At 36.2% G+C, this 14,231-nt stretch overlaps 1 protein-coding gene across 2 annotated transcripts; it reads left to right on the top strand.

The window, feature by feature from the left end:
- Positions 1–276: 276 nt before the first annotated feature.
- BIVM (basic, immunoglobulin-like variable motif containing) lies at positions 277–14,136 on the top strand. 2 transcript variants are annotated; one of them, XM_085306018.1, is made up of 10 exons: positions 277–864; positions 2,348–2,474; positions 3,343–3,438; positions 3,521–3,625; positions 5,418–5,512; positions 6,819–6,951; positions 8,502–8,573; positions 9,427–9,510; positions 11,751–11,847; positions 12,656–14,136. In XM_085306018.1, exons 1-10 carry the CDS (start codon positions 375–377, stop codon positions 12,944–12,946), a joined length of 1,590 nt encoding a protein of 529 aa, XP_085162144.1. In that variant the 5' UTR covers positions 277–374; the 3' UTR covers positions 12,947–14,136. The 2 variants fall into 2 exon arrangements, with proteins under 2 accessions (XP_085162144.1, XP_085162145.1); XM_085306019.1 differs by lacking the exon at positions 8,502–8,573.
- The last annotated feature ends 95 nt before the right edge of the window (positions 14,137–14,231 follow it).

Below are 14,231 nucleotides of genomic sequence, written 5' to 3' on the forward strand. Positions count from 1 at the left end.
TTTTTTTTTTAATCCTGTGCTGATTTAAAAACGTATTTTCACATACCATCATTGTAGTATCACCAGAGGATGTGGTGTTGGCATTTCACAAATAATAAAAAGTTCTATTTTGAGAAGTCTAGAGATGCTTGGGAAAAAATGTGTAGCAGTGTGTGCAATGATATATATTTCAGCTTTTATGGGAATTTGAAAATAAATTTTGTATATTCTGGTATGTTGATTGATTAGCAGCTGAGACACCTGTACAAACTTTACTTTTTTTTTTCCCCCCTTCAGGTACCTCATCAGTAGCTTGCAATGACGTAGACTGTGTTGTAACTGCAATTTAAATACATATATTCTTAGCTGGATAATACTTGTTTGAGTATCATTCAATGCCTAACATTTCAGAAGATGAAAAGGAGAATGGTTCTGGAAACAATGGAAATACTGAAAACAGACCTGCAAAAGAATCCCCAGAAGCTTCTCTTCATGATCCTGTAAAGCCATACTGCATGTCTGATGCTTCCACTGCATCACTGGTTTCTAGGGGAGATGGGCATTATCCATGGGGATGCCCTGTGACTCATACAAGAGAGAAATTTTATACTATCTGCTCAGACTATGCTTTTTTAAACAGAGTAACATCTATTTGTAAAAGCCCAAGTGCTTCAGTTAGTGCCTGCCTGTCAAGCAGTGCTGCCTTAAATGTTGGTAATAACACACCTAGCTTAATCGGCATTCAAACAGGTGTTTCAGAGATAATCTATAGTGAAGATGCTAAYTTGGAAGGCTTGTCTAGCAGTCTTGGAAAGCTTCCACTGGCGTGGGAAATCGACAAATCGGAATTCAACAGCATGGCCCCAAATCTGAAGAACAAAGCAGGTAAGATGCTGAACATCTGGTGTTTGGTGATYGAGAAAGGTTTCATGTTTAGAACTTGTTGTGGAAGGGGATAGTCAGCACTTTTATCTCTCAGTAATTGCTCTGGAAGAGCCTATAAGTCATTTTTCACAGCAGGAGGATCTTCCTGGTAGGAAGGGAGTAGGTGAAGAAGGAGGAGTGAATGTCAGATGTAGCTAGCTASATAAGCAGCTTTGAAACAAGGCTGGCTTTTACTTACCTGTGTGTGTGCTTTTTCGCATTGTTTACAATTTGCTTTTTTTTAATTAATAGAATCCAGTGCATCAGTATTTTTTTTCTTTACTTATTAAGTACAGATTTATGATTTGCAGAAATATTACAGGGTTTTTCAGAGATGGAAGAACAATCTGTGTTTTGCACTTAAAGAAGAGCTGGGCTTTATGATAAGTAAATGGAATCACTGCAGTTATCTAGGAAAGCAGTTGTTTTCTGTAATGAAACTATGTATATTTTGTTTTGTTATACGTACATAAGATTAGGAAACCCATTTCTATAGAACTATTCCCTTTACTGCCTCCTAAAGTCTTTCTCTACATAGTCACAGATTGCAGCTGAGTCAAGCATTTGCACACACGTGGCTTTCTTTGTCCTGTAATCCCTCTGCTTATCTAGAGCTGCTTGCAGCTGTTTCATAATGTGTTGGCTACCTAGTCAAATTGCTGTTTTGTCTACATTATTGTGAAACCAGTTTAGCAAAACTTAAATATTTTTGGCTAATTGCCATTGTCTTTTTATGTGTACACGTAGTGTCTTTAAATAAAAATAAGAAACACTGGTAACATCTTACAGGGAGATCATTTTTGCTAAAATATATGCAATATATTTCATTTGTATATGATGGCTTCAMAATGAGACAGAAATACTCCTGCTCTAATGCATGGCTCAACTGTTTTAAATTTCCACCGCCTCAGTTGTTTACAAAAAGGAAAAGACCTCGGGTGTATGTTATTCTTACTGAATTTGCATAGCAGTTCCCATCCGAAAGTGTAGCTGGCTATGCAGCTTGGTYGTGAAAAATATTTAATTATATTTCCCTGTATATTTAATATTATATAATGGGAAGTTTATATAGGTGACCACTTCGTCCCGCTCTATGGGACAGCATTATGTTAGCTCTGCATGATTTTTCAAGGAACCTGTTTCTGAGATGGCTGATTTAACTCGTTAGAAAGTAATCGAATTGACTGTCCCATCCAAACAGTTGAGCAGGTGATCATTATTTCTGCTCAGGAAAAACAAGATGCTGTTTAGGTGGTTAGTGAGTGCTTTACAAACTTGTTGATGRTCTTGATTGCTTATTTAAGCTTTTTTCTTCAATTAATTTTAGTCACAGTTTGCATTTAATAACACAGCTAGCATCTATTTGAGATGCAAGCTATTAATAAAAATTGTCAAAGAGGAAGGTTAGTGAGCAATTCATTTGCTTCTGAAATCTGTTTTGCAGGCAACATGAAGAAACAAGTAACGAAGAAAAAATCTTTAGACAAAAAAAGCAAACAATACAGGGAGTGTCCTCCACATTCTGCTCTTGAAGAGGTGAAGGAGAGGAAAGTGTTGGACCTCCGGAGATGGTAGTATTTATGACCTGTGTTTAAGATTATCCCTATATAGTCTGTTGGTAAACACTGTTGTTTATCTTATTTAAAACTTCTTAATAATGCCTTAAATTTTTTTTTTAGTAGAAATGTATGAGATACGAGATTTAGTCTTTATATGTTTAACATACTTTCGTTGGGATAGTGAGAATAACAGCTTCCCTCCTGTATGTTAAAATCCTGGAAGTGTTTTGCTTTCTAAATAGTTTTTTCTTTCAATAAGGAAATAAGTTATTTGGGRATTTGTTGCTAATAAAATGCAAGTGCTAGCTTGGTCAGGCAAAAAAATAACCTTACATGTAATTCTTACTCACGATTTTTGGTTTGGAAATACTTGAGGAAAACTTACTAGTTTTACCTAACCTATGAATGTATATCATATGGATTTGGTTCACTAAGTTCACTTGATTTAATGAATTCATCTAATTCTAACTTAGTGTATTTCTGTGACATCAGGAAATTACGGTCCCAGRAACCTATGGCCCAGAATCACATTCATTAGTAATTTGGTAGAGATGCAATTTACTAAAAGCTTGTGTGTTAAAGAGACTGGCTGAAATTCTGTATTTTATATTAGTATACAATCGTTTTTTCTACAGGATTGTTAATATAAAACTGTTAAAAAAAATTAAGACTGTTAAAAATTTGATGGTGACTCATTTGTATGAAATAAGGTTGTAGTATCTGACAAACATTAAGGAATTGGGTTAATATATTTGCTCCAAATTTTTTTTTTAAAACAATGCACTTTTTAATAAAATCATTATTATACACAAAAATACTTCAGGGTGCTCACATGGCTAAACCACAAATGCTTAGTGACTTTTATTTATTTATTTAATAGGTATTGTATTAGCCGACCACAGTATAAAACTTCTTGTGGAATTTCATCTTTAGTATCTTGCTGGAATTTCTTATACAGTACACTGGGGGCTGGAAGGTGAGTCGCACTTTAGACCGCTTTACCTCCAGATCATCTAAAATATGTTTTTAATTACTTTATCAACCAATTTTTTTTCCAGCTTGCCACCTATTACTCAGGAGGAAGCTTTGCATATATTGGGCTTTCAACCACCGTTTGAGGAGATTAGATTTGGTCCTTTCACTGGAAATACAACTTTGATGAGGTATGTCTGGTGCTCTTGATGCAGTTGAAGTGTTAATATATGCAAAAATAACATGATAAAGCTGAGAGTTAGAATCTCTAAAAATATAGTAGAATTGAAAAAAAGAAAAGGGATGTGGTTGATATAAATTAATCATTTAAGTTTTTCAAAATAATGAAGAGTRTCTGGACTCTGTAAAGAGTCTAAAGGAACTTTTCAAAAAGAGCAYGAGCCATCTTACATGATACTATGTTGGTACACAAATCATGAGACCATGAAATTATATTTGATTTTTGGTTCAGTTTGATAAGTAGCGGTGTAATATTCTAARGAATACAAACACTGTCCTGATTAGGAAAGTGTTCTACGCTGGTTCACTGGTCTTCAAAAGTCATGTTAAATGTTATTAAAATAGCCTGTGTAGGCATTTCATATAATAGTAGTTGTATGTAAAAATTTGATTGAAAATGAGACTGTGTTCTGTCCACCTTTTCCACAAAAGACTTCTTCAGGATGCGGCATGGATGAGAAATGGGACTGGAGTCATAACAACGTTTAAAGTTCCATATAACTTCTGCTCTGCTGCTCCCTGGTCTTGAGAAGTTAGGCCTAAAGTCTGTGTCCTTTTTGATTTTTACTAAACTCATAAAGAGTTTTTGAGTTTAACAGGGCCAGAAGAATATTTTGACAGCGTTGAACATCTTGACAGGGCTTTAATGTGTTACCTGTCTGTGAGATTAAGARATGTTGCAGTCTTTTGTCTGTTCCATCAGTAGCATCTTATCTAGTTAGTATATTTGGAAGGTAATATATTTAGTTTGGCACAGCATATGGGTGCTGGATTAGAAAATGTGGCAGCAATCTGTTCTTCAATAACAGCGTACTAGCTAGATTGTTGAGGGCAGTCACAAAAATTTCTCTCTGCCTTGAAAGGCTAATCTTATTTTGTATCTCTTAGGAGTATGTCAGGATACAGTAACCCTTTCAGAAGACGCTAATAGAAGAGTCTGTCTCCTTACATTAACAGTCTGTAGAACATAAAGTAAAACCTGAAATTCTTTCTTTTCCCCCCTGTGAGTATGCTATGCACTGCGCTGCACGAGCTTTCCTCCTTCTGCCCCCCACCTCCTTTCTCTGCCCAATTATTTTTTAAGTACTTGTCAGACTGGAAAACAGGAGGGCTGAGAGCCAGATCCTTCCTAAGATAGCTCTATAATTGAGGTGCTGTGTTGAGAGATATGAATTTGAATCTTCTAGTGCAGAAAAGTGCAGTGAATATCTGAGACCAGTTACTTGTTGCTTATATGAAGATTTCTGGTATGAGATTCCTGAAAGGCTTTGAGATTGTGAATTGTATGTATTAAAAGCCAAACATGATATGCAGGAAGTCTCATTAAAGAGTCATGCCTTCTAATGGCTGTCTTAAAAGGTTCTCTTTGTGTAGCATGCAAACCATATTTAAAATTTAGCACTTCAGAAACTGAATGTTTTCCTGAAAGTTAGATGCAATTGGACTGAACACAATAGAATGAATGTTTTAAAAATCTAGCCTTTTGGTTATTATGCACAGATCTATGCCAGGTCTGGAAAAACAAGATGGAGGAGGGGCTTTAAATACCTATATAGCTGTTCTAGGAGATGTTATGTTTTATTTGTATTATGGTGGCATGGGCATCTGAGATCCCGATGCCTATGGTAGGTAGTTGGTACCGCATTGAGACTTCCTTCCTAAATGTCAAGGAGTGGGAGAAAAGAAATAAAATTGCACTTACTAATTTTTGAGATACTACAATCTTTAAGCTTATTGTTTCAGATGGTTTAGGCAAATAAATGATCACTTCCATATAAAAGGATGTTCATATGTTCTGTATAAACCTCATGGGAAGAACAAAACAGCTGGAGAAACTGGTAAGTAGCTAATCCTAAACCATTCATCCTTCATATAAACTGGAAAAGTCCTATAATGTGCAAGATTTGACGGAACAGACTGTAAACAGTCCTTGTATTTGCAATTTCAGATGAGCTATCAAATAGCTCGAAATAGCTGCTTTTTTAAATTTTACCTTTTCTTCTCTCTCTCTCTCTTTTTTTTAACCAAAACTTTCATTTATACTTTTTTAATAAAATATATTCTGGGCTATGGAGTTGCTATGAAAGAGCTGGACTTCTAAGGTATCCAGGAGGATGCTGCATTTCCAGTTTTGTGTTGGTATCCCTGTTTGCTTTAATACAAAAGGGAACAGCACGTTTCTATTTCTGAATTTTTCTTTTTTACACGGCTTTCAAAAATGATGAATATACAGTATACAAACTGTATAAATACTTTTAGTAAATGTTTTTCCTTTTAAAAATGCAGTTTTGAAGTTAGTCAACTCATCCTTCATGCCCARCTGCCTAGTATCTGTCTCTAAAAGTTAGATGATCACTCTGAATTAGGTGCTGAARCTACATTTTTTCACTGTGTATTCTTTAAGTGTGCTAACTAAAGAAAAACTGTATTTTTGTATACAGATTATTAGTCTTTCAGGTAGTCTGGGTAATTATCTTCAGACTGGAAGGGTAGTTTAAAACAACTGGACTACTGACAAGTTATAGGGAATTTTTAAAATGGAAACCTCAGCAAATTGCTCTTTGTTGAAGTGTTGTATGTTCAGGCATCTTTTTTTTTTTGTCCTTAGTATCCCATTTGGTAATTCCTTCATGCTTTTTCCACTCTTTTTCTGAAACTGAGCAYTGTACTTATGTTACAGAATATGGCGTGGCCATATGTGGGAGGTGTTTCCAGGACTATGAATCTTTGAGAATGAAATGATATGATGTGAAAATGTTTGAAAGCTTTTAGGAGTTCCAGTTTTATCTCTGATATGTACTACACCTGACTTGGAGCAGYAGGATTGCTTTGTGTTTTCTGAGTCCAGAGATGCTTTTGTTTCTCTTTTTCCAAAGCAAGTAATCTTTAGTATGACTTAGTTCTAAAAACAGTGTRTGCTTTATATTGTATTTCCCTAGTACCCACTCCTGTGACAGATGGTACCTTTTTGTACCATGCAGGAAGTAGAATCTTAAGCTACAAGTCAAAACTATATTTCATATGTGCCTGTCTTTTAAGAAAAACAGCTTTGCAACTATTTTATGTTATCACATAGGTATTTTCTGCTGAATGTGTAATACAGGATCAAAGCACTTTAAAATGTAACTTGACCTGTCTTTTTAGCTGCGGGGGCCTTGGCAAAGCTAACACGTGGACTGAAAGATGAATCAATGGCCTACATCTACCATTGCCAAAATCATTATTTTTGCCCAATTGGATTTGAAGCAACTCCTGTAAAAGCTAGTAAAGCATACAGGTAAGATACTGTGTTTATTTTTATTTTGGTAGAGGAAAATCTACAGAGAAATTTACTGCAACTTGATATGATTTTTCTCCCTCCGTAGTGTTTTAGTGCAAGTTGGAAAAGCATTTGTGTCTGAACTAGCAAAATACTACTGTTCTTCAAAAGGCTTGATTTTACAAAACTAAACACAACCTTGCCAACCAGATGAGAGAATTTAAACAGAATACTTTGCATGGTATTAAACTTTTWAAAAGACATTTTAGCCAGATGTAGAAAGGGTAGTTACTTAAAGTACAAATGAAGGTAGCTTTGCTGAAAAAATGAAACTATATAGACTGAAGAAAAGCATGGTAATTCTTTTTAATGTAAAAATTAAACAGAAAAAAACAAACAAAAAAACTAATTAGGTGAGAGAGTGTGTGCCCAGAGAGCTTAGGGGGGAAAAGGAAGTCTATGTGTTTGTTTTGGGTTTTTCTTGATAAGCTAGAAGTAAAAAGAAGCTTAGCTATTGATTAATCCATTATGAAATGGTAATGGTAAAACTTGCCATTGCAGAAATAAATGTTTKTGTGTGGTGAGAATATAGGGAATATTGCAGTAGTGCAGGATGCTGGCCACATACTTTTTTGCAATGTTTGCTAAGAATGCAACTCCTGGAGCTTAAAGCTTTGAAAAATAAACAGGCAGTGTATGTTTGGCTGTATTGAAGTAATGTCATAATAAGGAATGAAGAATGCTGACTTTTAGRGTTCAAAATAGTAATTGTATGGAGGCAATAAAGTGTAATCATCTAAATCTAATCTGGTCCCATCTGTGAGATGAGACCAAGGGGTTAGTGAAAGCTTTCAGTATATGAGCAAAAGAATACAGATGTTTTTATTAAGGTTACATTTGCTGGCATGCCATGTGAGTTTGGAAAGTATGCCACAAATGGAAATTCAGCAGCTCAGTCTGCTTATGTTTACCAAAAGGTTAATGTTTTGCTTACTTCGATCAAGTATTAAGTATCTGCTCTGAGAGAGGAGAGAGGTAAAGAAAACTTCTTCCTGCTAGATTGGAAATGCAGTTAAAGAAATAATGTGGTCCAGTGGCTGGAAACTTRAGATGCCTTATAGCTTGAATTCTGATTGTTTAGTAATGCAAGWGATCAACAATTTGAATACTTTAACAGTGGTTGAAATGAGTTCTCAGTTGCTAGTGATAAAATTTTTAAATCAATATTGGATTCTTTTTCCTAAAAACTGATCTCTTCTAAAAATGTAATATGAAATAATGAGTTGGAAGAATTTTTCTAGCCTTATGTGAGTCGAGATGTCAAATCGTAAGAGCACCATGTTCTCTTTATATCTTCTAATATATKATTGTGAAAAATTATTTAGACTCCAGAAGCTTTGTTAATAGATTCTGCAGTAATTCTTGCTTACCTTTTTTTTGAATTCTAGTTATGAGGAAGGTTTATTTAGAACTGAAACTAAGTATCAAAAGAAATCTGTAGATAGGTTGCTAGGCTGAGCTTAAGTKATAGCTCCCAGGTCACCCACAGACTTCCTGTATGATCTTAGGTTGCTGGATTTGGACTCAGGAGACCTGGGTTCAGTTCCCAGTTCAACCACAGACTTGCGGTGTGACCTTAGGTAAGTCAATCTGTCCTGTGTCTTGGTTTCCCATCTGTAAAATGATGGCATGCAATATTATTTTGCAGGGTATTATATGGATAAAGCATTGCAAACGATAAGGCCATATATTGTCTAATCCTATAGGTAGAAAAATCTTGGTTCTTGTCACTGTTGAAACTGAAGTCGCTTTCAGAAGCTAATTATGCACAAAGGTTGCAGAACAGGACTCTCTCACCAGTATGCCATGATGTTTGTCACTGACCATCCGTGAAACAGTTACTGCAGGCTTTGTGTTTTTTGGAAGTTGCTCACAAACTTGAATTATCAGTTGAGGGTATTTTTTGTTTTGTTTTAGATTCTTTTTCGCTTAATATGTGTTGATGAATGTTTAGGAGCTGTTCAAGTGACCAGTTGATTTCATATAGGTTACTTTACAGCTGTTAACAACTGTCAGCTAGGATGTAGTTTATAAGAGCAGTGAAAGGGGCTCTGTAACTGGTTCTTCTGGGGGTTCTACCCTCACAGGTCTTTCCAGAATTCTATTTTCATTGCTGCATATATATTTAGGTCTTACATTAAAACTACCTTTCGACAGAGTAAAACTATTTTTTGATGGAGATTTTTCTTTTTACTGAATAACGAGAAGTAGCTTCTATCTTGCTTGCAGGTCTTGTGAAACTAAAAGTTTCTGTGTATGCAATTGCATACGTTATTTGTAGCGTAGGAACTTTCTTTTTCTTTCTTCTCTCTCTCTCTTTTTTTTTGCTTGCAAAGTGTTTTAAATAATAGAAAATCTTTAAAAAAAGATAGAATGTTAATCTTTTTAGTATGCACATTAAATCTTACTAGGCTTGTATCTTCTATTGAACAGAGGTCGTGTCTTGCAGCAGGAAGTGGAATACTGGATCTTAATTGGYGAGCCAAGCAGGAAACATCCAACAATACACTGTAAAAGGTAGGTTATTTGTTAAGAATTTAAAACCATGTGTTTTCTTCTAAAAATAACATGCATTTCCCTAGTAGGGACCATAAAGTGACTTTTCAGTTCTTTCRAATGAATATAGAATCATAGAATCAGTAAGGTTGGAAGGGACCTCTGGAGATCATCTAGTCCAACTTGCTTAGCAGGGTCACCTAGAGCATGGTAGACAGGGTTGCATCCAGGTGGGCCTTGAAGATCTCCASAGAAGGAGACTCCACAACCTCTCTGGGCAACCTGTGCCAGGGCTCCGTCACTCTCACAGGGAAGAAATTCCTCCTCACGGTCAGGCGGAGCTCCCTGTGCTTCAATTTCTGCCCATTGCCTCTTGTCCTGTCACACGGGGCAGCTGGAAAGAGTTTGTCCCCGTCCCCTTGACACCCTCCCTTCAGGTACTTGTACATATTGGTAAGATCCCCCCTCAGTCTTCTCTTCCCCAGGCTGAAGAGGCCCAGCTCTCACAACCGTTCCTCAGAGGGCAGGTGCTCCAGCCTTCTGATCACCTTCATAGTCCTACGCTGGACTCTCTCCAGTAGCTCCATGTCTCTCTTGTCCTGGGGAGCCCAGAACTGGACACAGGACTCGAGATGAGGCCTCACGAGGGCTGAGGAGAGGGGCAGGATCACCCCCCCACACCTGCTGGCAACACTCTTCCTAATGCAGCCCAGGATACTATTGGCTTTCTTGGCCACAGGGGCACATTGCTGCCTCATGGTCRACTTGTTGTCCATCAGTACTCCCAGGTCCTTCTCTGCAGAGCTGCTCTCCAGAATATACTATAGTTTTGAGAGAAACTGTGCTAGTGAGAGTTAATGTTTTGACAGCTTATTTTATTCCACACGAGAAGCAAACAATTCTTGCAATTAATAGGTTGATATGGGGGAGTATCTGAGGTCAGATCTATTGACCCTCTACTCTTGGTTATTTGTTCCTTCAGTAATCTCATGGCTGTCTTTAGGGTTTTAGATGTTATAGGAGGACATGCTGACCTATACTACACACACACATGTATAGGCTACTGAGAGCCAAAGCATTTTTTGTTTTTTTATCAGTGTGATGCAGCTGATATGAGTCAGAAAGAAAAGACACCTAAGCTATCTGCAATAATGCCAATAGGAATTTGTAGGCTCTTTGATCTTTGGTTGAGTTTAGACTGCCATTGTTGAAGTACGTAGCTTTGTCTTTGGTAAGGATTGGATACCATTCTACTCCTAGATCTCTTTGCTCARCTGTAAGTACAACCTGCAGTCTTTTACAGTAGTAGATTATACGTGCATTAAAACAAAGAATTTATAACAAAATCTGAGTCAGAAGTTAATTTCCCATCAGTTAATTGCACTGTGCATGTGGCTGTTGTACTGAGAAAWGGAGTAATGATATCCCACTGACAGACTTTTTCCCTGTGCTATAATGAGCTATAAACAGCACCGGAAAAGCTTCCTGAATATGGAATTCARACCTCTAATGTTATTTCTGATTACAGAGAAGTTTTTCTTCCCACTTAGTTGAACCAGGAGCTAGCAGAAAGTTGTGTGTTTTAGATAGGAGGGCAAAACAGTTGAAGTAGAAATATATGTGTATGTATATTTTTTTCTGAATTTGGAGGGTGTTGTTAAGGAAAAAAAAAGTATTTGGAGTTTGGAAGAACTGAAAAGGTTGTGTGTAGGCTTTAAGAAGTCTTTAATATGGGGATATATGTTTCAATTGGGCTAAAAGGAGCTATGAAACTCTGAAGAGATGCATGAATAGGGAATGATTGAATTGCTAGCTTATTACAGAGGGGAATTAAATAGAGCCGAGGAATGAGTTATGGTGAGACCAGCCTGGTAAAAACAGGGGGGAAAAAAGYRTTCAAATGAAGTGCTATAAAAGGGTAAGAAATGGTTACATACAATAAAAGGTAATGTGTTTCTTCGCCTAAACAACCTTTACAAAGTAGCAAATCGGTAAAGGTAAGGAAAGTGCTCTTACTTGATTTGGAAGCTGTTTCCCAGGAGCAGTAATGATCACTATGAACAATGTAACTAGACTGAAGCCTTTATATCTAGCTTGATGTCTCCAATACTGAGGCTTTTGCATCTTTACACATTAATGTATCTTTAAATCACTATTAGGCTATTTAAAGCTGCAAGTATGTATTTATGTATGTTCATGAGTCTTGGTGGTACTGAGGTTGTATAAATCTCAGCTGGGTAATAATACATTTTATTCTATAGGTGGACAGATATTGTTACTGATCTAAACACTCAAAATCCAGAATACCTAGATATTCGACATCTAGAGAGGGGCTTACAGCATCGAAAAACAAAGAAGGTAAGGTAACTTTGTAAAATGAGTGAAAACTCACAGATAGTCAGTGAAYATAGTTATACTTCAGCAGTGTAAGATGGCTTTACTAAAAGAAGTTTAATCTGAAGTATTGATAAAGACAGAAGTCAAACAGGTGTACTTACGAACCTGTAATTATGTTTACTTGCAGGACAAGACATGAAGCAGCAGTAGCCTGGTATATGCTAGAATGGACTGGGATGTCTGTGTATAGTGTTTATAGTCACAGTATTTAACCTTACTGGCTTAAAATCTAGCAGCAGAAAGGGCAGAAATAGTYTACAGGTGAATAATGAACTGATGGTTTTGGTGCATTAACTGCACATAAACAAGAAAGTACAGTGGAGTAGGATTAGACAAAAAACAATGCATATTCTGTGTTTTTTATCATCAGTGCATATAGCTTTCTATCCTATCAATAGGGCTGGTGGGGAATTTATTTTTGATWAGAAGATTGAAAGTCTATATAGGCTAGAAGAAAGATTTCAAGTGTAGAGACTATATGGAAGATGAATTCAACAAGATGAGAAGGGACCAGAAGAGAGAATTTGTGTTAAGGTGGCTGGGGAGTAAAAAGACTAGCAGAAGATAAGTTATCCTTTTTACTTTTCATGGTCAATATAAYTTAAATGTTGGGAAAGAAGGCAGTAGCCGAATTAAAAATAGAGCAGAAGGTTTATGGTTTTCTATTTTTTTTTTTATTGTTAGCCACAGAAGTCTTTATTGCAAATACCTACTCATGTTATAAATGTATTTATGTGCATTTAACAAAGAACCTTTTTACTTTGATTAGGTTGGAGGAAATCTTCACTGCATTATTGCCTTTCAGAGACTTAACTGGCAAAGATTTGGTCCTTGGAACTTTCCGTTTGGGAATGTTAGACAAGATAAACAATCCCAAACACAAGGACAGGGGATTGCCAAATCTGAGAGTGAAGACAATATATCTAAAAAGCAACATGGACGACTGGGTAGGTCTTTTAGTGCTGGTTTCCATCAAGAATCTATGTGGAAGAAATCTAATCTCCGTGAGAGGAGGAACAGTGGATATCAGAGTTACAATGATTATGATGGAAATGATTAAAATTAACTTTAGAATAAAACAGCTCATATACTAAAGTTAGTTTTAATCAAGGTATAGAATGAACTATTAGTCCTAGAATACATATGAATAGAAATTATGGTATAAGATACAGCTTCATAATTAATTATTAAATATATCTGGTTACGTGGTTGCAGTGGATGAGATCTGGTGTATAAACTGACAGATAAGCACAGAGTATTGTACTTTTGTAATCAAAAGTACATGATAGCAAAATCAATCATTTCTTTTGAAATAATTACACTATGTCCTGAATTGTGAAAACAAAAAGCAGATTGAAGTGTAATAAAAAGTCATTGAAAATATTCAATATTCAAAAGCATGAAAATTTACCATATGACTTTACAAAAAGGGTTATTCTACATACTGTATAAGGATAGAAGTAAACATTGCCTTCCTTTTTAACACTCCATTTTATTAAGGCTGTCAGTATCCAGTAAAAAGAAAAAGATCATGTACGTTAAAAGCCCTTGTCAGATTTGTAAGGTGAATAAATGTTCTCAATTCAGTTCCTAGTAGACTTTTGTCAGTTGGATAATCCTATTCTGTCAAATGGATACCAGTTACTTTTTTTGGATCCTGTAGTAGACTGGAAGGATAGCCTGATGGTGGGAAAAGCTTGAGARTAGACATTCTTTGCTTTTGTGGTTATGGTAGCTGAATTCTTATCCTGGAACCTCTTGAGAGCACTGATTCACATAACACTACAAGCTTGTAAAATACAGTTTTTTTGAAAAGCTGCAGTTACCATTAGCCACATTGAGCTAGTTGAACACTGTGTTCTGTTGGCAGTTCTTTTTTCCTTGCTCAGTCTTAAAACTCCTGTCAAACTTTTATGCTGCTCCTTTAACTTGTACGAAGGTGATGCAAGTGCCGAAAACTGTTGGCAGTCCTGATGATATACCTCTAGGCCAGCAGACAACTCAAGTTTTTTCAGGTGTCCATGTGCAATCCTTTCTTTAGTTGAAGGTTTATATAATTGTTTGCCGWATGACATCTCAGCAATTTTGACTTTCTGTGCACAAACATTCCTTACCTGCTCAAGGATTAATTTTCTGACATTAAAAAAAATTGCCATGGAATGCAGGGGTTTTGTAGCTTGCTGCTTTTGTTAACCAAAAATGGGAGACTTTTAGACTTTTGTTCATTCAATAAAGTCTGTTTTCTATTTTGTTGTGTCGTGTATGGGTTTTTGTTCTTGTTTTTTGTCTTGGGAGCAATGACGATACTTTCAGTGACTGGAGGATCGGAATTGCACCCCCTGCTC

Source organism: Rhea americana, unplaced genomic scaffold (genome assembly GCF_003343005.1).
Source record: "Rhea americana isolate MKP2758 unplaced genomic scaffold, rheAme1 scaffold_23, whole genome shotgun sequence".
NCBI lineage: Eukaryota > Metazoa > Chordata > Aves > Rheiformes > Rheidae > Rhea > Rhea americana.